At 43.0% G+C, this 25,566-nt stretch overlaps 2 protein-coding genes across 9 annotated transcripts in view; both read left to right on the top strand.

The window, feature by feature from the left end:
* LOC116385966 (FERM, ARHGEF and pleckstrin domain-containing protein 1-like) overlaps window positions 1-22,315 on the top strand; it is a 43,871-nt gene extending 21,556 nt beyond the window's left edge. For 2 of the 7 annotated variants that reach the window (XM_031851829.1, XM_031851830.1), the window contains exons 3-29: window positions 658-762; window positions 1,986-2,028; window positions 2,121-2,199; window positions 4,005-4,102; window positions 4,888-5,002; window positions 6,407-6,554; window positions 6,828-6,923; window positions 7,026-7,192; window positions 7,274-7,342; window positions 7,458-7,533; window positions 7,860-8,070; window positions 13,930-14,105; window positions 14,214-14,303; window positions 15,927-16,060; window positions 16,534-16,615; window positions 16,724-16,785; window positions 16,872-17,047; window positions 17,136-17,266; window positions 17,461-17,529; window positions 17,627-17,716; window positions 17,877-17,959; window positions 18,154-18,266; window positions 19,936-20,096; window positions 20,381-20,512; window positions 20,739-20,846; window positions 20,939-21,090; window positions 21,372-22,315. In XM_031851829.1, coding sequence (XP_031707689.1) covers window positions 658-762; window positions 1,986-2,028; window positions 2,121-2,199; window positions 4,005-4,102; window positions 4,888-5,002; window positions 6,407-6,554; window positions 6,828-6,923; window positions 7,026-7,192; window positions 7,274-7,342; window positions 7,458-7,533; window positions 7,860-8,070; window positions 13,930-14,105; window positions 14,214-14,303; window positions 15,927-16,060; window positions 16,534-16,615; window positions 16,724-16,785; window positions 16,872-17,047; window positions 17,136-17,266; window positions 17,461-17,529; window positions 17,627-17,716; window positions 17,877-17,959; window positions 18,154-18,266; window positions 19,936-20,096; window positions 20,381-20,512; window positions 20,739-20,846; window positions 20,939-21,090; window positions 21,372-21,447 — 3,042 coding nt within the window. In that variant the 3' untranslated portion in view covers window positions 21,448-22,315. The remainder of the gene's footprint in view (window positions 1-657; window positions 763-1,985; window positions 2,029-2,120; window positions 2,200-4,004; window positions 4,103-4,887; window positions 5,003-6,406; window positions 6,555-6,827; window positions 6,924-7,025; window positions 7,193-7,273; window positions 7,343-7,457; window positions 7,534-7,859; window positions 8,071-13,929; window positions 14,106-14,213; window positions 14,304-15,926; window positions 16,061-16,533; window positions 16,616-16,723; window positions 16,786-16,871; window positions 17,048-17,135; window positions 17,267-17,460; window positions 17,530-17,626; window positions 17,717-17,876; window positions 17,960-18,153; window positions 18,267-19,935; window positions 20,097-20,380; window positions 20,513-20,738; window positions 20,847-20,938; window positions 21,091-21,371) is intronic. The other 5 variants (XM_031851833.1, XM_031851831.1, XM_031851832.1 and 2 more) reach the window with 5 other exon arrangements.
* Window positions 22,316-24,864: 2,549 nt separating this feature from the next.
* arl13b (ADP-ribosylation factor-like 13b) overlaps window positions 24,865-25,566 on the top strand; it is a 10,977-nt gene continuing 10,275 nt past the window's right edge. For both annotated transcript variants that reach the window (XM_031852288.1, XM_031852287.1), the window contains exon 1: window positions 24,865-24,955. The gene's annotated coding sequence lies outside the window, so the exon portion shown is untranslated. The remainder of the gene's footprint in view (window positions 24,956-25,566) is intronic.

Raw genomic sequence — 25,566 nt, 5'->3', positions numbered from 1 at the left:
GACTGCATGTATAATAGTATGCTGTAACTCTTCAGGGTGGTAACTCAAGCTGCCTCAGAGATAATTATCCGGGGCTAATTTAGGGTTTAGTTCCACGTCTGTTTCTATTTTGGAAAATCTCAAATCTTGAAGAAGTTTATTTGCTGCTTGTAATGACTGAGTCCAGACAAAACAACGGCACATACATGCTAACGAATCACTGCTTTGCCAGCTTTGTCAGGTGTAGCTGCATCATTAGACAGGGAACACTGAACACTCCCAGCTGAGCCTCAGCCTCCAGCTATTCATTAGACACGGACCTGAAGCCTGGACCTCACATCGAGGTCGAAGGTCAGGGGCTCGTGAAGAGGGGAGAGGCTCGTTAGAGAAAATGGTGTCCACGAGTCCATGGTTTTTTCTCCCAGTGTCTCTCACCTTCCCCGCCAGCTTCTTTTTAGAATAAGTCCTATTTAAAAGTGACACATGTGGAGACTTAAATCAGTCACAGATGACCTTTTGAAAAAGACTCCTGATCTCCTCAATTCCATTATCACCGCTCCCCTGATGAGATGCTGTGTGACATTTTGTCATTTGCATTACTTTCCTTTCCTCTTCTCACCTCTCCTGTCCTCCTTTTATTTTTTTTATTCTAATTCCACCTCTGTGCCTCTCTTGCAGCAGCGTTCCCCCGGCAAAGTGCTGTTTGACCTGGTTTGTGTCCATCTCAATCTGGCAGAGGGAGACTATTTTGGACTTGAGTACCAGGACCATCGCAAGATGATGGTGAGACTATTTTTGAGTTATTTTTGACATATGGTACAAGATATTTTCTGAGCATAAAAGTCCAATACACATTTGATATATTTCGACTCCTTTTAGTGCAGTATGTCGCTGCTCGAAAGCCTACTTTTACTATAAAATTCACACAATAAATAATTTCTGCGTTGCATTTCCCTGCATCTACAACCTAAAGGGGAACTTTCAACAGAAGCTTTCTCATGTCTGCCGTGTGGTTTAAAACCACATGACTCACGCAGATTTACATTTAGCATCCTTAATGTTTTTGCAGCATAGTCAGAGTGCTGGAAGCTCTCAAGTTAACTTTAACTCTAATCACACGGGTCCACACTCTGCAAACATGGAGACTCCTGACACTTCCTGTTTAGCATATCTTCCTTTCATCTACATCGATGTGGTTTTAACCTGGACTCATGGAGGAGCAGCAGCTGGTTGTAATAATGTGCACACAGGAATGTTTGCAGATGCTGTTGTCTCTACTGCTGCTGCATTGGTGCGTGAAGAAGTTACTGATTGAGGGAAAATTAGCTGGAGCACAACAGTCAGGCTTGTTTATTCCTCAATATGCACACACAAACACTCCAGTGTACTCAAACACTGGAGTCTCGCTGTGCATTTTAGTGCCTCAGGCATGAAAAACAGTTGCTCTGACGTGGATCGATGGAACAAATGATGTAATGCTGAGGAAATAGGGGACAACATTGTCAGTACACAGGAATTACAGGCCCACATGCAAATACATGAAGCTAAAGATCAAGTAGATAACTGAGCGTTTATTATCTTGTGCATGTTAGCTAGTGTGAATTTTATAGACGTAATAAGTAACCCACATCCAAACATACTCCACTACGTATCAAATGCCATTACAAGCAGCATTTCAAATGTGGAGAATACAGTTTGCAACAACAATGGACTGCTGACTTTATATTATGTTGTATTTAAATGGAACAAGTCCTGTAGTCCGTATAATTAGAACAAAATTAGGAAATTATTAGGAAATGCCTGAATTTTTTTCTGTTGGGAAGTTTTTTATGTCGTATAGAGATTTTTATACCATTGTTTTGGTATCAAAACTCATTGGCGTTTACAGTATGTACCATTTTGAGTACAAATTAACTTAAGTTACACAGTCACAGCTGCAATTGTACTTATTTCTAGATGTTGTGGTTCGATGTATAGTGATTAAAGTAAAGTTCCGTCCTCCATAGGTGTGGCTGGACCTGCTGAAGCCGACACTGAAACAGATCAGACGTAAGTCAGATAAGCAAATGACAAATGTCAATAATGATTGTTCACGATTATCTCAGAATATGTAACCATCTCCCTTCTTTCCTCTCCTTCAGGCCCTAAAAACACCATCCTTCGTTTTGTGGTGAAGTTCTTCCCTCCTGACCACACACAGCTCTTGGAGGAGCTGACTCGGTAGGTCTTCTGGAACACGCAAACCACACCTTACCTGAGGACGAACCTCTTAGGTTTAAAGACGCGCTGTTTTTGCTTTTGGTTTCCAGTCCTTCAGGAGGAGTTTCACAGCTGTGTCTGAACATAAAGCAGAAGCCTTGTTACAATATGTTTGCATCTTCTTTTGTACTTTTTTTAGCCAGCCCCTTACCATTTATAACGCGTCCATATTCACATGCCATAACATCAAACAAGGTCTTTTTCTTCCTTTGTTGTTCCAAACCAGTTAAAAGGAGATGAATACTCTGACCACTTTTGATCCATATCTTCAGAAAACCAGCTGTTTTACTGTAAAAAGACATGACATATTTTCATGTTGCAGTAATCTCAAACATCCAACTATGTCTAGGAAGCATTCCCCCCGTTAACGTACAAAGATTCGATTATATAGAACAAATGTTCCACATATTTCCTCCTTTTCAAGTCCTTGTTCAAAGGGAGTAACTTCTCAGCCCCCATCTTGTCTGCCTCTCTGTTTTGTTTAGTCTGACAGAGTCAGTCTGCTCATTCTGTGCTCGTCTGAGCTCATTCAGTACAAAACATTTGACTGGACACATTCTCCCATGATGCTCTGGTTCACTCTAAGCTCCCAGCTGGGTTTACTTGAGACCAGAGCCAAGCAGGAAGCAAGCATATAGTGCCTCTTGAGATTTAATAGAGCTTTAATCAACCCCCCCTTTTGAATACTATTCAGTCTTTTTTTAGCAATAGCTCTTCAGTGTGTTTACAATCTGTAATTACCTCTCTATATAGTAGCTTTAAATGTGCTAGATTAGAATTGCCTTCTGCAGCTGACTCCAGCGTTAAACAGGAAGTGGGTGCACAGCCTTATTTTTTCTTCCTTTGTTTGGCTCTCGCAGCATTTAGCTGTTGTCAGCGTTTCCTTTGATGGTTAATATGGGCACAGATGGACCAGATATGTAAACCCACAGATGGAAGAAAGATTTCTTTGAAGACATATCAGGCTGATATTAGGCATTTATTGAAAATAGCACTCTGGCCAATCAGAGGTGTTAATCATTGTATTAGTTCTGCTGCGTTGTGTTTCCTTGCTTACACATCAAGTTAAATAGCACACTGTGAATTGACACGATGCATTTCACTCTAAACTGCAGCGGCGCTCTTCAATAGTAAAATGACTCCAGACTCAAATAAAAAAAGATATCAAAACTCGCCAAAGCCTCATTAACTTTATTAGAGAGATAATCGGGCAGTGAGAAAAAGGTTGACTTGGATATCGCATAAAAGGCTGCCGTGGAGCATTAATCACACATTCACATACACACATGGATGCACATGTGCACCTCTTGCAGACAGTCCACTATGTGTCCTTTGAGCAGACAGCATGCATGTTTTGTCTTTCAGCTGATTGTAGGTTTTGAGGTCAGCTGTCTTACTTCCCTACAGTCTTCTTTATATTGCTGTCTCTGCTGTTTCTTGATGGAAATGCAGCGTCATGGCCTGACAACATGTGCACGTTGGGTGCGCGTGTGTGTGTGAATGAGGTCCAGATCATGTTTCAAGTAGCCGACTGTATAATGATTAACAGAAAAGGTCATAAACTCAATTAGGGATTGGTTTGAAGTCGTATAAATAGATATGTAGATGCCAGCAGTCTGATGGTAATGGCATTGCTTTGAACAGTTGAGTTTATAAAGTGTGCATTAACCTAATAACCTTCTTTTTACCTCCTTGCCTTCTGTCGTTCTCCCTCCCACTATTTCTGTCTGTGTTGTATCTTTTATTCTCTGTCTCTATATCTGCAGGTATCTGTTCGCCCTGCAGATTAAACGCGACCTGGCCTGCGGTCATCTCATCTGCAACGACACCAGCGCTGCTCTCATGGTCTCCCACATCATTCAGTGTAAATGCAACACACACATGTAACACTAAAAACCTTTATCATTGAAATGCCTGTGCCAGCAATTTTATATTTTTCCACTTCCGACAATGGAATTTAGTCTCATTGTGGGAACCCAGTGTAATGAGAAAGCATGTGGAAGACCGACTATAAATCACCAAATACTCAAGCTGGTGACAGATATTCCCTTTGGGGGGATTTCAGCAGCAGGTATTCCTTGTGTGTTGCCAGATTAAGATATTTGAATTTGATGAACACTTTGTTTTCCTCCTGCGTCGTCGAGCTCTCTTGTCTTCATCATAGCGGCCGTTGTTATTTATTCAGCACCATATTGTGAAGGATGTAGAATTTATGGATTCAGCTCGGTCTAGCAGACATCGGCTGGGCGACTGCTCAGCATGCTAAAGAATATCACTCGGTTGCTCTGGTAACCGCCAGCGCTGTAGTGTGTGTGTGTGTGTGTGTGTGTGTGTGTGTGTGTGTGTGTGTGGGGCACCGTACACAGTGAGGGTTTATCATCGCTGGTGTTGGGTACAGATGGAGGACACACGCATCAGCACACTTCATGTGATCTACTGTAGAATAGATAACAAATCAACAAGAATAGAGACAGGAGAAATAATAGTGTGTGTATTTTCTGTTGTTGTATTTGCTTAGATTGCTGCTGTCTTTATCTTGGCAATTTCCTCTTCTCCTCAACACTCTTTATTAAATCTACTCACCCCATTTCTCTCCTCGTTTTCACTCCAAATAAATATCGAATCTCCTTGTTCCTCCTCGTCCATCAGCTGAAATAGGAGACTTTGATGAGACCCAGAGCTGGCAGCATCTCCTCCACAATAAGTACCTGCCCGACCAGGACGCCATCAGAGACAAGATCACCGACTGCCACCGCAAGCATGTGTGAGTTGTCGCACGCATGTCCACACATGCATTTACTGTATGTGCAGCCTCACACGTGCCGTTTTTATAAAATAAAGGGAGAAATGGATCTCTATATGAAACATTCAAAGTTTACTGCATGAAGTACGTAGAATGTCAGAAAATACTGTAGATAATTTAGCTCAAGGAGACTGCTTTAAATCACTTGTTTTGTCTGCAATGATCTACTTTCGAGAGAAGCTGGAATTAGCTTATATTTTGGCATTTTTTCATGATTTGATTATTGCTTCAGCTCTAAAAGAAATATACAATTATACTTTCTTGGGATTGCTTTTTATGCGTTTTCACTCCACTGTGAAAATACTTCCAAATATAAAAACCCCTCCAGACATGTTTTAAGGCTTAAAGAAATACACTGCTTTGATTATTCGTTTGTGTCTGAAATGGGTTTTAGATGAAAAACTAAGATGCTTGAGCAGCACTGTTTATCTATAATAGATTATCCTTGCTTCAAAAACAAGTCGAGCTACAGTCTGACTTGGGATCAGTTTGTGGCTGGGCTTTAAGGTGTCACCAAAACACACACACACACACTTTCACACACAGAGATGTTTATCTGTTTATTCAAATGTGGACTCACCCATTACACAATTACACCCAGCCCAGTCTCTCTCCCTCCTGCAGAGATGTTTATCTGTTTAGCCACAACACACACACACACACACACACACACACACACACACACACACCCTTTTAATCCCTCCCCCGCAGAGGTGACTATCTGCAAACATACCACATTACACTCTCTCTGTGCCCCCCACACATTCACTCAACACACCTTCTCATTTACATCATAGCTGTGCTTTGGAACGCTGTTTGCAAATATATGACCTTTCCTTGTTTTCTGGAGATGCAAATTCCCCTAAAACTGTCGCTTAACCACAGATGAGAAATGGAAACGAAACCACTGATGTGTTGATTATCAGTCACGCTGTGCACCACACACTCTTTCTGTGGGCTACTGATCCCACCTCCCCCTCCCTCCCTCCTTCAGCCACCCTAGCCGACGCAGGAAGGAAGTGGCTAATTCAGCAGCTCATACAGGAAACAGGAAGCTATTTTCAGATTTGCGAGGAAACTTCTCATGTAGCAGATTTCGTTCCGCCCACAGCGGGTCGTACCATCTGATCCTGTGGTGTATTTTAAGACTGTTTGTTGTTTTTACACTCACAATAAATCTGCGATAGAAATCTGGAATCATGTCCAACACTTGGTGAGGGTTATCAGTGGAGAAGCTTTATCTGCAAGCAAACAGAACAAGAAGAAACTAAATCAGATTGTTCTTCTCTCATGAGCTTGAGAAAGATGAGCTGCTGATTGATGGGTATTGTGATTAATTGATTGATTGATCACTCTCCTCCACAGCGGGCAGACTCCCGCAGAGTCAGACTACCAGTTGCTGGAAATCGCTCGGCGGTTGGAGATGTACGGTGTTCGTCTGCACCCGGCCAAGGACCGAGAGGGTACTAAACTCAGTCTGGCTGTGGCGCACATTGGCGTGCTGGTTTTTCAGGTGAAACCATAAATATCAAACCTAACATTCTCCCACAAACCTGTAATTGCTTTGCTGAAGTGAGAGTTGTTCTAGAGTCGGGAACCAGGCTGCATAGGGAGGGGAAGCTGTAAATTCCTTAAATGTTTTCTGGAAAATGGGCATGCATAATATTTGGTAGAGGATTTACAGGAATCAAATAGTACACCTTCTGGGATGTGGAGAATAAATTATTGTACCTTTTTTAGAAGAAGTTCATTCTCATCATCTTCTCATCATGTCTTCTTTATTCAGGGGTACACGAAAATTAACGCCTTCAACTGGTCCAAGGTTCGCAAGCTCAGCTTCAAACGCAAAAAGTTCCTAATCAAGCTGAGAGCAGACCCCGCTGTAAGTACATATCACACCCCTTTTATCCTTTCCGCTCTTATTTTCCCTACCCATCCTGCATCTTTTCTTCCCTCCATCCATACTCACGTCTGCATCTTCCAGCAGAGTGCCCACCACGACACGCTGGAGTTTGCCATGGCCAGCAGGGATTGCTGTAAGGTCTTCTGGAAGATCTGTGTAGAGTATCACGCCTTCTTCAGGCTCTTCGAGGAGCCCAAGGCCAAACCCAAACCCATCCTCTTCACCAGAGGATCCTCATTCCGGTTCAGGTAAGGAGAGGACCAGAAATGGACAGCATCATAACACTACTACGTGCGCATTTGTGCTTACTTTGTGTTCATCACCTGCAGTGGTCGAACCCAGAAGCAGATCATCGACGATGTGAAAGACTCGGAGCTCAAGAAACTTCCATTTGAAAGGTGAAGCTCCCTCCTTTGTTTGGATTACTCCAACAACAGAAACCGCGATCGTACATCTGTTTTCCTGATTAGTTGCACGTGTTTTGACCTCATCTGCAACCTCCTCTCTTTTCAGGAAGCACAGTAAGATCCTGTCCAATAGCAGCATGTCGCCTGAGTCTTCGTCCTTCAGATCTCAAGTGCCAAAAGAGGTGATACACGCTTTAGAACCAACAGACACTGACCTTTATCCACCCATAGTCTTTACTAGTTAATATATCTTTAAATTTCCTTCTAACTTTACTTGTTGTACACATTTACAGACTATTTGTGTCTTCTTTTTATTACTTCTCTCTATCGCTTTAATCTGGAGCTGCTCTGTGGCCAACAGTACAAAGCTGTTTCTGTCCCGAGCAGCTCTGGGGAGTGAGTGTGCTCTCTCTTTGCACTCTTTATTCAAAGTCAGGAATTCAGTTTAATGCACCCAGAGTTTAAAAAGCTCTCTTTTTTTGTCTTCCTCGACCCTTCTTCTTCGCAGATTGCCATGTCTGTGCAGTTAGTAGACCAGCCTGACTCAACCAGACTGGGCCATCGAGCTGAATGTAACGGTTCAGAGGAGCCGCCAGCGGCCACATCAACCGCCAACGGCTTCCACGGTATAGTGGCAGCGCCCGGCTCTGACCCGATTCAGTCCCAACAGAACCACCACGGCACCGGATCAGCACCGGACCCGCAGTTCCTCAACCCAGGTCCATCCTGCAGAGCAAACAAAGGCAGCAGCTCTTCCATTCCTTACATAGACGGCAGCGACATAGACAGTGAATGTGATGTGACAAAGAACAACAGGGCTCCCAGGGGCCACAGCGGTGCAAATGACAGCAATGCGGATGAGCCTTGTGTTTATAATAATAAGCAAGGGGGTAGCAGTCGCAATGGGGGGCAAGCTGGGAGTCTGTTTGGGGCTGTAAATGGGTTCTACCACACCAATCACCAGGGGCTGATGCAGCAGCAGCATCAACAGCAAGGTATGCTGGGTAACAGAAGCGCTGGCGATCAGTCTCCGGTGTCCAACAAGTTAAACACGAGTCACGAGCTAACAGATGACGAGATTTTGCCCAACGGAGGTTCATTTCACGGCCGCCTCCCGCTCCACAGCACTCTGCTGGATGAAATCTTTCAGGTTCGAGAAAAGCAAGGTGGAACGGTAGTGCGACCTCTAGGAACCGGGACTCGTAGTCAGTGCGCCAGCCCGGTGATCAGCAGCTTCCACCACCGCGCAAACTCTCTCAGTCACGCTGAGATGACAAGCGGTCAGCCGCGCCCACCACGTTGGGATGACGGCGGGTATTATTTCAGTAAACGTCCAGGAGTAGGCCCAGTGGAAACTCTCTCTGTCCCGCCACCATCCCTCCCACTAAACCACTACGGTAGCTATTCACCGATCACCTCAAACCGCACACCACCACATTTCGCCAAACCGTACCACAACAACAACATGCGAAATCGCTCAGACACGGATCCATTCATTCTCAGCCAGCTGACGTCCACCCCGGTCCACCAACTTGACCCCCATCGCTCTGGGTTGCACGGCCAAGCCCCGTGTTCCGCCCCGATGGAGCGGCGAATGATTATAACCAATGGCAATCACGCGGGGAACCTCCTGGTTCCAGGTCAGCCGCGGTCCAACACGGTGCAGCGGTTGTTCGGTCGTCAGGGAAAGCCCGGTAGCAACCCGACTCGTAACAACCACAACAATCTGAACCAGCCGGTCCAAATGATCGACGGGTCTACCAGCAGCGGCAGCGACACCAGCGACACAGAGTCGGACACTGGTAGTAGCGCGTACAGCCAGCCGTTAATGTACGGCAATCCCGCCGCTGTCAGTTCCATGAATTCGGTGAACTCGAACGGCGTGAACTCGTCCCCGCTGCCTCGCAGCAAGTTCTCCTTCGGGAGTCTCCAACTGGAGGAGGGGCAAGACGGGGACGGGGAGGGGGAAGGGTGTTACCGTTTTAACGAGGAAGACACAGGAGGGCGGGTTTTCAGCTGTTGAAGGGTGAAGATATGCGAGTAGTTTGGCCTCACATTAGGCATTAGAATGCACAATAAATAAATATAATCCTGTTATGTAAGAATTACATTTATTTAGTGTATCACAGATACAGCTACATTAATAGAAGAAGTCCACCAGTTTATACTAGGCTAGCTTTGATACACCTTATAGAAACAAACACATTTTGTGTAAAGGTTTTAACATATTTTTGAAGTTTAGAAATTGACATATTTTGTGGGTTTTTAACTGAATAGAAGCACCTGCCCCACTTTTAGACAAATCAATAATACGCCCATTGTTTCTAAAACCCACAATCCTCATTTTTGTATTGACTTTTGTATGCAAACTGCTGACTTTTGTTCAACTTTACACATAGTAAAGACTTTGGCTGGCTATTCGTCAAAGGGAGAAACAACCCTAAAAGCCTGGAGGCAAGTTAAAGAGTCTGTTCACTGTAGGTAACCTTCCTTACAATGTGCCATAACGTAACAACTAAATATTTAGTGTAGATGTATGTGCAGATGAGAAATACAGATTATGTAGACAAGTTAGGAAACCTAAAGGAATAGCTTCATATGTAGAATCGTAGTTTTTATGGGGAAGTTAATTCTGCAATTCTTCCTTGTTTTTCTTCATAAATCATTTAATAGCATTGATGTTATTCAAATCTAGTCCATTTAGGATGAATTAGGATTCTTCTGATTGTAGCTCACCTTTTGTATATCGGTGTTGTGTGAGATATTAAGATATTGAAGCAGGAGATGCTAGATTTTAAGGTGGCGTTGATTCTGAAAGCTGTTGACCAGGATCTGCTGCCTTTCTTGGTCATTACCACCCCGGATAGAGCTTTTGTTTGTTGTAATAATGTTTAATGTCCTAATGTAGCATTTTCTCTAAATCACACTTTTATAATTATTTCACTGTTGTCTTGTGCAATAGGAGGGCTTTAAACTAATAGCTGGACTCCATTGTTGAAAGGATTTTAATGGAGGTTTAAAGATGTCGTACACAGTTTGAATTGTACAGTGTATTTGAATGTTCTTGGTAGACAATGGATTGTAGAGTACTACTCCTGACTTGGTAGCTCATTGTGTTAAATGTGTAGGCTGTGGGGAGGCTGCAGCTAGCGGGCCGGTCTGCCTTTGTCATTCGGTTTTGGCCCGAGCTGATTTCTTCAGAGCACTTTTTCTTGCGCTGTAACTTGGACGTTTGTGGTAGAGACTTTTATGTCGTAATTCTCTTTTTGTATTTAGGACAAGTGGAGGACCAAGTATTTGAATAGATTTGCATCAATTAGGGAGAGAATGAAGACTCTAACCTTTTTATATTTGTATTTTTGATAATAACTGAAGCTCCAAATTTCTACTGAAGACGCATCCTGATGGCTGGTCATGGGCTTTTTTTTTTTTAAAGTCTTTCTTTCAATAATCAAACCCGCCAACCATCGTCCTTAAACCTGTGCCCACTCACAGCTGTCTGCTTTGCTTGGCTCGGCGCCTGGCGTGCACTGCAACCACACACACACACACACAGAAGAAAATGTAGCTTTCACTCTCTTTTGATGCGGTTCCAATGCTGTTTATTGAAGGTGTTCTGGCACTCCATCCCAGTCACTGTCATTTGCTGGCTGTCTGCTCACTGCAACGCATGCTTTTATTTGTTTTTCTGTACGTACCTGCTACGTAGCAGACAAATTATACCGGTAATTAGCATGCATACATTTCGGAACTAAAGATGCTGACGAATGTTTGACTGGCGGTGAATTAAAAACACCATTTGAACTATGATTAATATCAGAAAACTCGACGATAGCTCCTCGGTGCTCCCTAAAACAAGCATCTCATCATGTGTAGTCACCTTCTAAAGCCAAACAACCTGTTCTTTCCTCAGAGCTTCTGCTTCTCCCTGAAACAAATGTTCACGCTTCATTCTTTGTAAATGCATTGCTTTTTTTTTTTTTTTTAAAGCATGTTAGTGGGAAGTGTTTTCTCACCGTTTCCTTTTCTTTACTCTGAATGCATGTTAACCAGGCGAGCAATGTCCCTGCTTCTTCTGCCATTCTGCCCTGTTTTTGCTCAATGTGTCTCTCTGTGTGTCTGTCACGGGGCTCACAATGGTTTCAAGTGTTTGAGGAACATTAGGTGCAGCAGATAAATGTAACAACTCTAGAAATGTGTAGCTTTCCTGTTTCTTTACAACTTTCATGCCTTTTTGTTACAACTCCGCCATGATTCATTAACTGCACCCTGTCCTTTTCAAATACTGAGAAACCATTTGTGTTTTGGCCCCTCACTGTCCACAAGGACAAAACAGGGCCGACTCAACTCCAGTGTTAGTTTTTTTTTAAGTGGAAAGTGAGAGGGCGAAGATCGACAGACACAAGTAAAGTTAAACTTAATGCAAACGTAAGTGCAAAAACAAAGATATCTTTGAAAGGGCATTTTGTCATGTGTGAAAGTCTGAGTATTGTCAGAAGATGGACACACACACACACACGAACACTGGAGTTGAGATGTCCTCACTTTCACTGTCACCAAATAGCACTTGCGGTCCCTTCCATTAAAGCTTTTTGTGACTTTAGTGTACTGTACATACAGTAACAGACTGATAGATTGTGATTTTGTACTCGTATTGTAATTTGTATGTTATTAATGGAGTCAATCAGAGCCACGTTTTCTAGATTTACTTTAAAAGGAAAAGGTGAAATCATCGGTATACATGCTGTGATGATGTGATCGTGTTTGATGATATCCGGCTGCTTAAAGCAAATAGTTCAACATTTTTTTGGGAAATGCACTTGTTTGATTTCTCGGCAAGAGTTCGATAGCAGTATCGATCCTCTCATCGGACGCTCTACAAGAAACCCAGCGGGCACGTTTCCCTAAATGTCAAACGATTTTCTTTAACTGATAGTATTTAAAAAGTGACGTTTTATCATCACATCTGTGCTTCTCTTTCTGTTTACATAACACACTTTTTACTGACTCACTTCTTTTGACGGGATAAACCGTCTTTTCTAATTTTCTGATTTGACGATTGGAGGCAGTCTTGTTAATCTCTAAAACACTGAACGGTGCAAAACTGCTGCCAATCTTACTGAAGAGCTGCCAAAAAGTCTTTATCTTTACAAAGGAAAGGCATTGAAATGATAATTCTTCCCTTGACGCACTGACTCACTGGTTCTCTTTGTCTCTCTTGTAACACTTTGAATTCCTGCACACCTGTTCTTTTTATTTTCATTACAAAACACCCACTGGATTTCATTTCTTGTGACTTCTTTGAGGTTCTACTCTTTTATTTCCTTACCCTTCATCTCTCTCTTTAACACTGTAACTGTGTGCACTAGTGTCAATAAAAAAACTACCTTGTATGTTCGAAGAAAAGGGACTCCAGAATTTTCTGTAGAGTGAACCGATGTCAACCGGCTCCACCCCCCCAACCCCTCAACCTGCCTGAGTCCTGCCCCCCCGTGTCTTGTGCTGTGGTAGTTAGCCCGTAGAGTAGAGGTTGTTCGCTCCAGTCAGTTGTCGTGCATGTGCACACGTTTCTGTCTGTGTTTCATGTTGTCTAGCTCGTTGTTTCACATGTGTTATGTGTAGTTGTTTTTGTCTGTATGGTGGCAAGTTCTTTTATAGCGCTCGTCACAGATCTGCACTCAGTGGTTGCCCATGATTTTTACCCATGATCCAGTTTGGTGTGTAACAGTGGACTCTTTGGAAACTTTGCACCCGGGCAAGTATACAGTCACAACCTAGTACCATGTAGTGAACCTCTGTAGTGAGAAGTAGCTTTAACTTTTTGTTTCCCTGTCCGGTTGATGAATCATACCAGACTCTGGTGTTTTAGACGTCATCACAACTAGCAAGACTGTCACGTGTCTATAGATCATATCTATAGTGCATTGTAAGGGAAATGGAAAAGATGAAATACTATTCATAGATTCTAGTGTGTTTTCTACCAGGGCTGAAATGACTCACTGATAAGTCGTTCGACAGACAAATCATCTGCATTACCCTTATAATGCACTGCTATGTTTAATCCACAGCTCCTTACTAACATCTACTGTACATTTCGCCTTCTTTTGACCCTTTTTAACCATATTTCAGCAAAGAATCCAAATAGAGAAATAGAGTAGAAGTAGCCTCCTTCAGAGTTGCGTGATCGTAGCATTTTTGTCATGTGGCGACCTGCCCGAGCATGACAGCTGGGTCCTGACCCCACAGTTCATGATGAATTGTCTAACCTTGAGATGTATCACCATAGACGTTTCATTCATTTACAGAAGTCATTTGAGGAATGTGTTGATGTCTTGAGCTTCTAAAAGCAGGGTGAATGTAGACGCCTTTTCCTCCACTGAGAATGAAATTATGATGGCGTCAATATAAGAATTACATGATTAGGAAGATGGCAGTGAATTTCATGTAAGCAGAGTACATGTAGAATTTATTTTAACTTCCTCCTGTATCCTCTCCCACCATCTTCTCCCTTATCTCACTCTTTGTTCTATTCCTGTCCCCTCGTCTTCCATTTTCCCATTTCCCCTCTCCTCCCCCAGAAAGTCCCGGTTCAGAGGACTCTCCGGCGGGAAGTCCCTGCGTGGTCGTCAACTGCTCAGTAAATGGCACCCTGGGTCAGAGTCCCGAGGGACACCATCTGTCGCCTCTCACCAGCCCGCTGCTCACTGATGCCGGATGTGTCCGTAACGATGATGAGGAAGAGGCCAGGAGGAAGGTAGATTTAAATACGGGGAGAGGGTGGACGGAGGATGGATTTGTAGAACATCTAGGAAGTAATATCAGCGGGATCGGTCAGTGAATGGGTCTTTCTGTTTGTGTCCAGAAGTTTCCCACAGACAAGGCTTACTTCATAGCCAAGGAACTGTTGACCACAGAGCGGACCTACCTCAAAGACCTGCAGGTCATCACAGAGGTAAAGATTTCTACACATGCTTCCTTTACGTGATGTGGTTGAGTCTATTGGCTGTGAGAGAGAGGGATCTTTAAAAAGCCAGGTGCGAGTCTGGCAACCCAGAGACACAGTGAAGCAAGGCTGGTCTCTTTAAAGCCTTGTTCCTGGAACAGTGAGTCAAACTGGTTCCATTCTGAGCTCAAGTTAGCCTTTTAAAAGCTTATGTGTTTGGGACAGTGAGTCAGAGCGGGTTTGTGCTGGAATCAGGATGTGCATTTGATGTTTTTATAGTCAGAAAGTTGGGAACCAAAATCACAAGCTGCCGGTCTTTTCTGTCACATGACATTAATATTAATATCAGTTACTTTGGCTGTTTCGGCTCTGTGTTCCAGTGTTTTTAATTCACATCCCAAAAGTGGGCTTTTATGTGCATTTAGTTTGGCCCACGGCTGAAGAGTGAGGTTCAACATCTGAGGCTTTATGGGCTTTTTTCTTGTTCAGGACGGATCACTGCTTCCCAGTGAGCGTATTTAAGTTCCTTGTGTTTTCTAAATGACATTCTCTCTGTTTTTTTCCACAAGAAAGCAACGCATGTGTTGTAGTTCACCTCCTACTCGTATGTTGTTTGTTCTTTAAGACGACACAGACTATTAGCTCCGGGCTCTGTAGTTTACAAGTAAAGCCACTAAAGTCAACACGGAGGAAAAAGCCGCTCCGTCTGCATAAACACAACGTCTGCATCTTAAATCCTGGGATGAAAGTGCAGCTTAATGTGGGTCAGATTTGGTCTTTTGCTGTTTATGTGAGTCAACTTTTACTGTCTGCGTGTTTTTACTGTCTCTACTAACAAATGAGGGGGAAATCAGCAGCAGGACTAGAGAAAACACCTGTAGCATTAATATTATGAAGCTGACATCTGACCTTGCTCAAATAAAAAAAATCATATTTGTGTCTTTTTCTCCCTCTCAGCTGTTTTTCTTCCCAACAGTAGTTTCCACCCTCTTTGATGTGGGAGGAACTGGCGTGCGCTGGCTCTTTTTTTATTTTTTTAAACCTCTTAAATATTTTCTTTGGCTGGCACCGCCTCCATCCCTCCATCCCTCCCTCACTCGCTGTCACCCTTCCTCTCTCCCACCGAGTCCTTCTGTGAAGCAGCTGGACGGCCTCCTGTCTGCCCTATCTGTCGTAATCGTTTTACTCTGAGGGGGAATATAACACCTCGGTGTCAGGGTCACGGTGTGTGTCTGTGTGTGAGCTAGCTGATGCTTTTTCCTCGGCGCAAGCAAACGTCATTGTGCTTTCAAGTCAACCTCTGACCCACCGACCTCCTATCCTCTGCTGGGATCGTACCTGTATGTCTGTTTCTGCGTGTTCCTCATATACGTCACTTGTAATCAAAATAAGTGTCTGTTTCTGGGTGGATTATAATTATTAGTGATTTCAATTACATTCACGTTATTTTTATTCCAAAAAATAACTTGTGTATTGTAAATGAATTTGTTTTAAAGCATCATTTTCTTATAAACATCTGGTGTGTAAAAGCAACTGCTGAATATTTTCATTATTGATTATTCTGACATTTATTTTTTCAGTTAATTGATTTATCATTTGGTCTCCGTTTCTCATCGGTGTTGTCTGTTGTAGTCCTTCCATGGAGTTGCAGGGAAAGATGAGGCCTTCCCAGACCCCGTGAAGAAGCTGATCTCTGCCAGCTACGATCCGGTCCACAACTTTCACCAGGGATTCCTCAAAGAGGTGGAGCAGCGGCTGGCACAGTGGTCAGTATCTGTTTCCCATTCAGATAACTGAGAGCTTTGGTGCAGAAAACTGCTTCTGACACAAGCACCTGTTCCAACGCAGTCCGTCTCCATTTAAAGGAACCTACGTACTGTTTATACACACACATATTAAACAGTCATTTCAGCTTTCAGATAAACCAGCTGAGTTAATGTGACTTTGCATGGGAACTAAATGTGCACATGCATCTCCTCCTGTGGGAATGGTGTCTGTGTTATTTCTGTAATGACATACTAGAGGATACGCGTGTGCGCACACACACACGCACACACGCACACACACACATAGACTTGGAGAGGGCCCAAGGACTTGCTGGTAAATTGAATGGGATTGTGGGAATTGAGTGAAGATTTTCCAGTCATGGTGGTACAAGTTTAGCTGTATGCTGGCATCTACTGGTGAATAAGTGTAACTGCATGTGAAAGAAGCTCTTGATGTGTTGTCTCTTCCTTAGGGAGGGTCGCTCTAATGCCCACATTAAAGGAGACTATCAGCGAATTGGTGACATTCTCCTGAAGAACATTCAGGGTCTGAGGGTAACTACGGCTCCCCTTTGGCAGCAGAACTCTGTTTGGATTACACATCTCTCTCTATTCCTCGTCTTTTTTTTTTATCAATTATTTGTCCGTCTTTTGCATCTGCAGCAGCTGACGGTTCATCTTCAGAAGCATTCCGAGTGCCTGGTCGAACTGGAACGGGTCTGCAGGTTAGCTTTTTAATATCTGAAAAGAAAAGTGCAAAGGCTTCGTTCTGAAATAGATCACTAACCTCATTTGCCTCCCTGCTCCTCAGGTCCAGTCGGAAAGCGGAGGCTGTGTGCCGAGACTTTGAGCAGCAGAGAGTTTGCTACCTGCCCCTCAACATCTTCCTCCTCCGACCTCTCCACCGCCTGCTGCACTACAAACTCATCCTGGAGAGGCTCTGCAAGCACTACCCGCCCACCCACGAGGACTTCAGGGACTGTAGAGGTGCTTATATCTGACTTTTTATGTATTCATTTTTGCACATGTGAAACGACATTGTGTTATTTATAACCATCTTTTCATCCTTCTTTAGCGGCCCTGGCGGACATCTCCGAGATGGTGCAGCAGCTCCAAGGCACCATGATGAAGATGGAGAACTTCCAGAAGCTTCTAGAGCTGAAGAAAGATCTGACGGGCATCGACAACCTCGCCATCCCCGGGAGGGTTAGACTCTTTACATTTATTTATTGATCCGACACCTGGATGTTCTCAGTAGAAAAGACTGACTTTTAAATTGCTTTTTTTTTTAAATGTTTGAGGCGGAAATTATTCCGTGACCTGCAAAATTCTGCAAATGTCTGCGTCTTGGCTTCCCCTCTGTTGGCCTCATATTTATTATAGTGTGTTTGTGTGTTCAGGAATTCATCCGGCTCGGTTGCCTCAGCAAGCTCTCAGGGAAGGGCCTTCAGCAGAGGATGTTCTTCCTGGTATGAAACTTCAGCTTACTTTTCAAAGTGAGTCTAATATCGTCAACTGCAGAAAAACAAACCTCAACTTTTTCTTCTTTTCTTCCTTACTCTCCAGTTCAGTGATTCCTTGGTGTACACCAGTCGAGGAATGACCCCGTCCAACCAGTTTAAAGTTCACGGCCAGCTGCCGTTGTACAGCATGACGGTACGTAACCATCATCCTTTAACAACATGCTTTAAAAAAGGATTTCAGTCACTGCAGGATTAACTCGTATCGCATTAAAACCTGCAAAGTTGTCATTCTTTACTAAAAGTTGTGTTTCATTCGGCTATTCGGGCTCATCACATGTTGTGTGTTTTTGCAGATCAGAGAAAGCGAGGAGGAGTGGGGGGTCCCTCATTCCTTCACCTTGTTTGGACAGCGCCAGTCTGTGGTGGTGGCAGCCAGGTATACATAAACACACACAGTAATATATATATATATTCCTTTTACATGACAGTGAATACTATGAATATGACAAGCATTTGCTGTGAATGAAAGAAGTTAAGGGTTAGTAAGTTCATATTTCCACAACATGCAGATACATAAAGACCCACTTTTACATCCGGTCTCCTTCTGTCTTCTTCTCTGTCTGCGTCCAGCTGTGCGTCAGAGATGGAGCGGTGGGTGGAGGACATCAGGATGGCCATCGACCTGGCGGAGCAGAGCAGCAGCCCGAGCACTGACCTGCTGTCCACCAGCCTCTCTGACAACAGTGAGTTTAGTATATGTCTACAGTCAATGTGAGATGTGTATGTGAGACTCACCGTCAATTTTTATATTCTTTTATTGATAAACACTCAATGTCCACTTGATTAGGTACATCTGCACATTATGGTCATCATACAAGTAGACTTCATGGCTGAGCTGTTGTGTTTAGTTGCATTAACTTCAACAGGTGTACCTAATAAAGTGGCCACCGAGTCTTGTTCGATCCAATTGAATGTAAGATTGTTTATCTTGATAGTGAGGCCATGTGTTAGGGGTTCAAGTTGATGATTTGTAACACCTGTACTAGTTGGTATAAATGGTAACTGTGGTTTCTTTATAAGTTGACTAAAAGCTGTCTGTGAACCAGCACCTCTCTAGAATAGATGTCCCAAATAACCACTTCCTGTCCAATCATCAGTTAATCATCAGTGTTGCAGGATGGTATGAGACCCTGTGGGAACCAGAGAGTGCAGCCACAAAAAAGCCCCACCAGAGAGTTATTTCTGGAAATGTTTCCACGTGGGATTTGTCACCCTTGATGGCTGAAGTGAATATGACAGCTGGGACCTGATATAATAATAATAATAAGGTCTTTCTTTAAGGGGAATGGATCATCTCTTTGTCTATAGTCCACATACACACCTCTTTCCCTGCCTCTCAGCACCTCATGAATAATCCCTCTGAATTGTTCCAGGTGGTCTCTCATCATATTTTTTTAATGTCACCTGATATATGTAGGCCCAGGCACCAGCTGTTGCCTCCGTTTCTCCTCTTCTCTTTTCTCATTCTGTATCATAAACGCCTGTCACGGTGTTGAATGAGGCCTCGAGCTGGTGACCTTTCGCTTTGACATCTCCATTGTCCCTCAGCGAAATCCCCTGCTATGTACATTTTTAACTCAAACTGTTGAAGAGTATTGGCTTACAAGTAACAACAAAAGCCTCTTTCCTCTTTTATTTTGTCCAGACTGTATTGAAGTTGCTTTGATCACTGTTCTGGCTCAGAAGCCTGCAGCCATTTTCCAACCATTAACGTGGTACTACTATGTAATGATACTTAATTCACCTTATGATATTGTAGTTTTTACACACATTTTTAGACTGCTGTGAACTGAATCTGGCTTCAATCTTATAATTAAAGCCAGACTGTTGTTACAAAGTTACATCCAAGTCTCAGCAGCCCAAAAAAAAAAAGAAGCCAAACAGAGCGAAGTTTTTCTGGATCAAGTGTCCAGTGGCAATTTCCAGCAGCGGCTGCAACCAGTTAAGATCCGGAACATTAGCCAGTAACTAAAGAGACCTCAGGATGTGGCAGAGCTGGTTTCTTTGGGATTCATGTAGTCAGCACTTTGGCGTTACATTCTGTGGCAAAATCTGTGAAGATGAAAGGAATTTGATACCAAAAACAGAATTTATTAGTCAGTAATTAAAAAATATAGATTTCATAACATTTGAATCATGTAAATACGAACCCATGAAGCGTTTTATCGTCATGCCAATAATCTTTTATCTTTTATCTCTTTAGCCTTTTTATTGTCATGATGAGGACATGTCTGACTTGTGTACACATCGGCTTTTTAAATGGTGGACAGTTTACGTGTCATAAATTCTACCCAGTGACATCAGAGTTTCTTTCTTCTAACCGGCACATTTCACCTCTCCATCGTTCCCCAGAGCTGTCGGAGGACAGGGGAGCCGAGCTGGAGTCGGAGGAGGAGCTCTGCGGCTCGCGCTCGTCTCTGGAGCGCCAGGGTCACCGCAGCAACACCACCGTGCACGTCTGCTGGCATCGCAACACCAGCGTGTCCATGGTGGACTTTAGTGTCGCCGTGGAGGTACCGGCCCCGCATCTCTTTAATCGTCTTCTCTCCACACATCACACACCTGGTTTTCCTCTCGTGTCTTGGCGCTGTGGAGTCCAGTCTTGTGTTTTTGTCCACTGTGTTGTCTGTCCTGGTCCTCTTCTCCTCCTCTTGTCTTACTTTTCCTCTCATGTCTTTGTTTCTGTCCTTTTTTCTCTTCTACACCTCCACCTTTATCTCTTCCACCTTGCCTCTCTCCTATCTCCATCTTCCATTTGTCCATTTCCACCTCTGTCCTTCCACGCTGACATTACTAGAAAGCAGCAGTAGTAGTCCGGCAGGTGAGTTGCCGAGGCCCCTCAGCAGCCTTCAGCGGCCCCGTGTCTCTCTCTATGTGTGGTTTGCCGGCACACAGCCTGTCGTTAAGTGACTCCTGCTGGAGTAGAGAGGTACTGCAAACGCCACGGCTGCCGAGAATTTAATGATTCGCCAGATATTTCACTGCAAGATGCGATGACACTTGTGATTAATAGAGAGAACTACATTTTACTGGACAAACAGAATCAAACAGATTTTCCTTCCAGTCCCCCCCCTCCCCGTTTCTAACACTATTATGGAATTGGTGTCACTTTATTTGGCCTTGCGTGTCTTTTGTTGACTCACTTTCTTTTCCAGAACCAGCTGTCGGGGAACCTGCTGCGGAAGTTTAAGAACAGTAACGGTTGGCAGAAACTCTGGGTGGTCTTCACCAACTTCAGCCTCTTCTTCTACAAGTCACACCAGGTTAGATGCATATAGATACAGTGAAAATAAAAAAGTGGTCAGGTCGTAACATGTTGATGCATAAAGATGACTTCTGGCTCGTCTCTTCACAGGATGACTACCCTCTGGCCAGCCTTCCTCTGCTGGGCTACTCCGTCACCGTCCCGTCCGAGTCCGAGAACATCCACAAAGACTACGTCTTCAAACTCCACTTCAAATCCCACGTCTACTACTTCAGATCAGAGAGCGAGTACACCTTTGAAAGGTTGCTATTATATTATACATTCACAGTCACCATTTCAAATCAACAGAACACAGAATTTTCTTTTTTTCCATTTTGATTTAGCAATGTCAGGAAAAGAAGTTTTATGTTTGTAACATAGGACAAAAGCTCGTTTTTCGCATCTTAATGGCACAGCATTGTACCTAAACTTTGGTTACCCACCTGTTGAAATAATACAGAAATATTTGTACCTGTATTTTAGCACTCAAATATCCATATCCTGTTGTATGCACTTCAGTAATAAATATGTGTCTCGTCTCCAGGTGGATGGAGGTGATCCGCAGTGCCACCTGCTCTGCCAGCCGCTCCCTGCCGAGCACCAGGAAAGACCTTTACTGATGAACCTGCACAGAGAGACTCGCCTGGGTCGAAATCTGGACTTCAGACCGCACAAACACCAGAAAAGACTCTCATTATAGACACAGAATCACTTTGACTACCCCTGAAGAGCTGATTCACTCCCACACACATCCTCCCACACCGTCCCTCTTATTACACTTTCTGCACCACTAGTGTCTGTGATGGCAGTCGCCCACGATGTCATTCAAAATGTATTTGTTTCTCCAAACTGGCAGCACACAGTCCTTCTGCTTTTCCTTTCATTTTTGTGTTGGTGCCATTAAGTGTTGTTCACAAACAGATTAAATATTCATCCCCAAACACGTATCATGTTTACAAAAAGGAGGCTTTTATCTTCATGATAAACCTGAATGATTTTCATGGGACTCTCCAGAAGTATTTGGGACACTGAAGCATGGGTTTGTGCGCAGTTTTCTTTTTGCATTTTATATGTCTGCCTGGTAAATATTCCTGTGTGACGACACATTTGTGATGAGAGTAAAACATGTATAAAAAAATGCTTGAATAAGACCTAAACCCGGATTTTAAACTGTGTGCATGTGAACACACTCGTGGCGATCTCTAAATATCATTAGATTAATTCAATGTGATGCCAGTTTGGTCACAATTAGGAAACATCCATCTTTTTTCTTTTTGTAAGGTGACTTTTTGTACAGTACTTTGATACACTGTGAAATGCTTTTTTTTCATGTTTCCAGTCGGTTTTGCTTTGTTTAAAAGGACAAATAGCTTCAAAACCGCTTCCAACGCCAACGGAGATTTCACTGGTCCATTTGCCAAATACCTTCTCTTCTGTACTCTTTTACTATTCTAAATAAAGATGAGAAAAGATTGCGTTCATATGAAATTTGGTCCCTAGTTTTCAGAAGGGACAGAACCGCAGATGGGAACGACGACACACAGGAAAACCACGATCAACGTTTCAGGAGAAATCTGAAATACAGAAGAAAAGCAGTGGAGGTGAAACTGCTGCAGTTCTTCAGTGATGCCTAATCATCACGGGAACAGTGATGAACACCAAATGAATGCTAGATCAGGGGTTCTTAACCTTTTTGACCTCGGGGCCCAACTTTTCAAGTACAAAGTGTCCCGGGGCCCATTCAAATATTAACACTATTAGTTTAACTAATTGATCTCACTCTTGGTTTGATTTGTATTCAATAACTATATTGTTACCTGTTCAACTCCACCCCTATTTTGGAGCAAAACCGCCTAAAATGACATACCCAAATTAAAATGGCTGTAGCTTCTGAACCACTGTGACTATATGCATCAAAAGTGTCAGAAAACCTGTAGGTCATATAGAAACAGAGCAGTGGGCCTTTGGAGTCAGTAAAAATTGAAGATTTTTGTCCGCATAAAATAAAAAAGTATCTTTCAGTATAAATAACTGCCTGTGGCTGTATCTGTACAGGTAAATGACAGAATATGGCTGTAACTACACTATCAGTGAACAACTGCCTCAAATTTGAAGAAGATTGGACAAAGTATGACGATTCTACAGTGTTTCTTCCATGAAGAGATCCAGGCGGAGCTCTAAAAGGATATTTGGAGACCCAAATGGACACATGGTAACCAAATGATATTCTGACACACTAAAGGTGTTTCTCCCTTTGTATTTTGATATTATATTATTTTCCTTTTATTTTTAGCCTTTGCAAATTGCAAAAACTATATATGTATGATCGAAGACGTGGTATGTAAGTAGCGGACTTACTGTGCGCGTAATGGCTGCGACTGAGCGCACGATCGAGTATGAGGGTAGCTCAGTTACGCAAGGTTATACGTTGGTTGACGGCTTAGGTAAGGGGAAGATAAGAGGCTCGTTCGAGTTGAACTGCGCCTCGCCTGGAAAGCAGACGAGAGCAGGCGGACGTAGAAAGGGGCGTTGACAAAAAACTGCGTTCAAGTCGGACCGTTTTCAGCCGCCTGCTTCTTCTTCTTCTTCTTCTTTCTTTTGCTTTTTTTGGCGGTTGGCAAACAGCTTTCGGGTGCATGACCGCCTCCCACTGATCTGGAGTGTGGACTAAGGACTCTAATACGACAACCAAACGAAAATAAATACATATACATATATACACACACATACATATACATATGTGTGTAAATGAATAAAGATATGTATATATATATATATATATATATATATATATATATATATATAGAAAAAATAAATAATACATTTCTTTCTCAAATTCTATTCATTAGTGTTGTTGACTCTAAATATTCCAGAAAAAGTTTCCAACATTTGTCACTAAAGCTTTCCTCTCCAATCTCTCTTAGACCTTTTTTCAAAAGTCTCTCGCTGACTCGTACCTCTGACAGGACAATAAAACATGGTCCACGGTTTCTTCTTCTCCACAAAATTTACACTTTCCATTGTTATGCTTTCTAATAACAGAGGGAACTGTTCAGTCAGAGTCTTCAATCAGAGGAGCGGCGGTCCGAACCCCGGCTCCGCTAGGAGCATGTCGATGTGTCCTTGAGCAAGACACTTAACCCCAAAATTGCTGGTCTTTAAGTTTGGATGTGTTTTCATATATTTAACTATGTTATTATTATAATTGAGGATATAAGATTGGGCATATTTTAGTTCTTGGATGTCATATTTATTTAAACATTTATATAAATAAATATATGTGAAGATAGCGTCATTTCTAAATCATACAACCGTAAATTTAAGAAATTTAAAAACTGAACCAACAGTCCAAACATCACAGCTACATAAACAGGCTACACACGGAGGAAAAGCAACGCTGCAAGTTTCCATCAGTGACAATTGTGCTTTTCTATTAATACGTTTTGTGATGCTTCACAATCATTAATCAATGGACACATTCCAGTGCTCTGACTGAAAACATGTTGACATCAAGTAGGATGTAGGCTTTCTCAATAAATATCTTTATTTACAGATGCTAAATAAATAACCTTATATATTATTATTGTTATTGCACAAAATGAGACTAGATGGCTATTAAGTCAACAATCTAGCGTTAAGTATTACAATTAGACAGAAAATTAGGATTTACATTTTTTTATACTATATTTATCCTGTTAATTAAGGATAAATTTGTCTCTGCATTTGACCCATCCCTAAATATGGGGAGCAGTGGGCTGTCTTTGACATGCGACACGTCAAAGGCCATGGTTCGAACAACGAACCTTGTAGTCACCAGACAACCCTCTTAACAAAGTGAGCCACGATCGCCCACCGCTTCTAATAAAGAAAATCTAAGAGCCAATCAGCTCTTTGATCCGAAGACAGCAAGAAGTTTCCCATCATGCCCTGGGGTCATGCAGTCGGTGGAGAGCAATTCTGCATTGCCTGGCTCTAAAATCTGCGGCCGCCTCGCTCACGTGAGATCATCGTTACGCACGTTTTCATGACGTCAGAGCAAGTCGGACGCAAATCTACCCAGCATGCATTGTGCGCCGATTGCCGGTGATCGATTCTGCGCACGCCTGGCTCAAGTCGAACGAGCTTAAGGTTTGTCCTTTAAGTACTAGCGTTTTCTGAAGCTACTAGCTCCATGGTAACATCCGCTAGCACATTGTTGGGTCTGTAATGTATCTTTTTCCGTCGAAATGCTGCAAGATCCGACTTGCAGCGGTTATGGCGACTTTTGACAGTGTGTGTTTGGGCTCCTTTTGTGAAAAATCCATAAGAAATGAAAGAAAATCGATGATTTCTTTGCAAAGATGAGGGTTTTTGGCATGCTGGGATACCAAAGACGGCCATGTTTTGTGACGTAGTTTGCGCAAGCAAGCCGTAGGAACAGAACGGAAGGGGAGGGGATCGCTGACGCCAGCGTCCTCGCGGAGTTGAACAGGCAAAACCCTTGTCAAATAAATGAGATGATACAATGTGATGATCACAAAGACATTTATTTATCATGTGTATGTAAACCTGCATACACAACAAGAAGCCCAACAGGCTTTCCCACGAGCGTTGGATGTTTCTTCGCTAGGTGTCGCTTTATTTTTGAAGGCTTCAGTGCTTCGTTTGATAGCATTAGCCCACATTCCACACACTGGATCATCATGCAATGTTAATGATTTAACACTGCTGCCCTCTAGTGGTTAAATCGTGTAATGTTT

The sequence above is a fragment of the Anarrhichthys ocellatus genome, unplaced genomic scaffold (genome assembly GCF_004355925.1).
Source record: "Anarrhichthys ocellatus isolate YVR2014 unplaced genomic scaffold, GSC_Weel_1.0 scaffold12, whole genome shotgun sequence".
Taxonomy (NCBI): Eukaryota; Metazoa; Chordata; class Actinopteri; order Perciformes; family Anarhichadidae; genus Anarrhichthys; species Anarrhichthys ocellatus.
The sequence above is the reverse complement of the archived record's forward strand: the minus strand, read 5'-3'. Positions and strand labels throughout refer to the sequence as shown.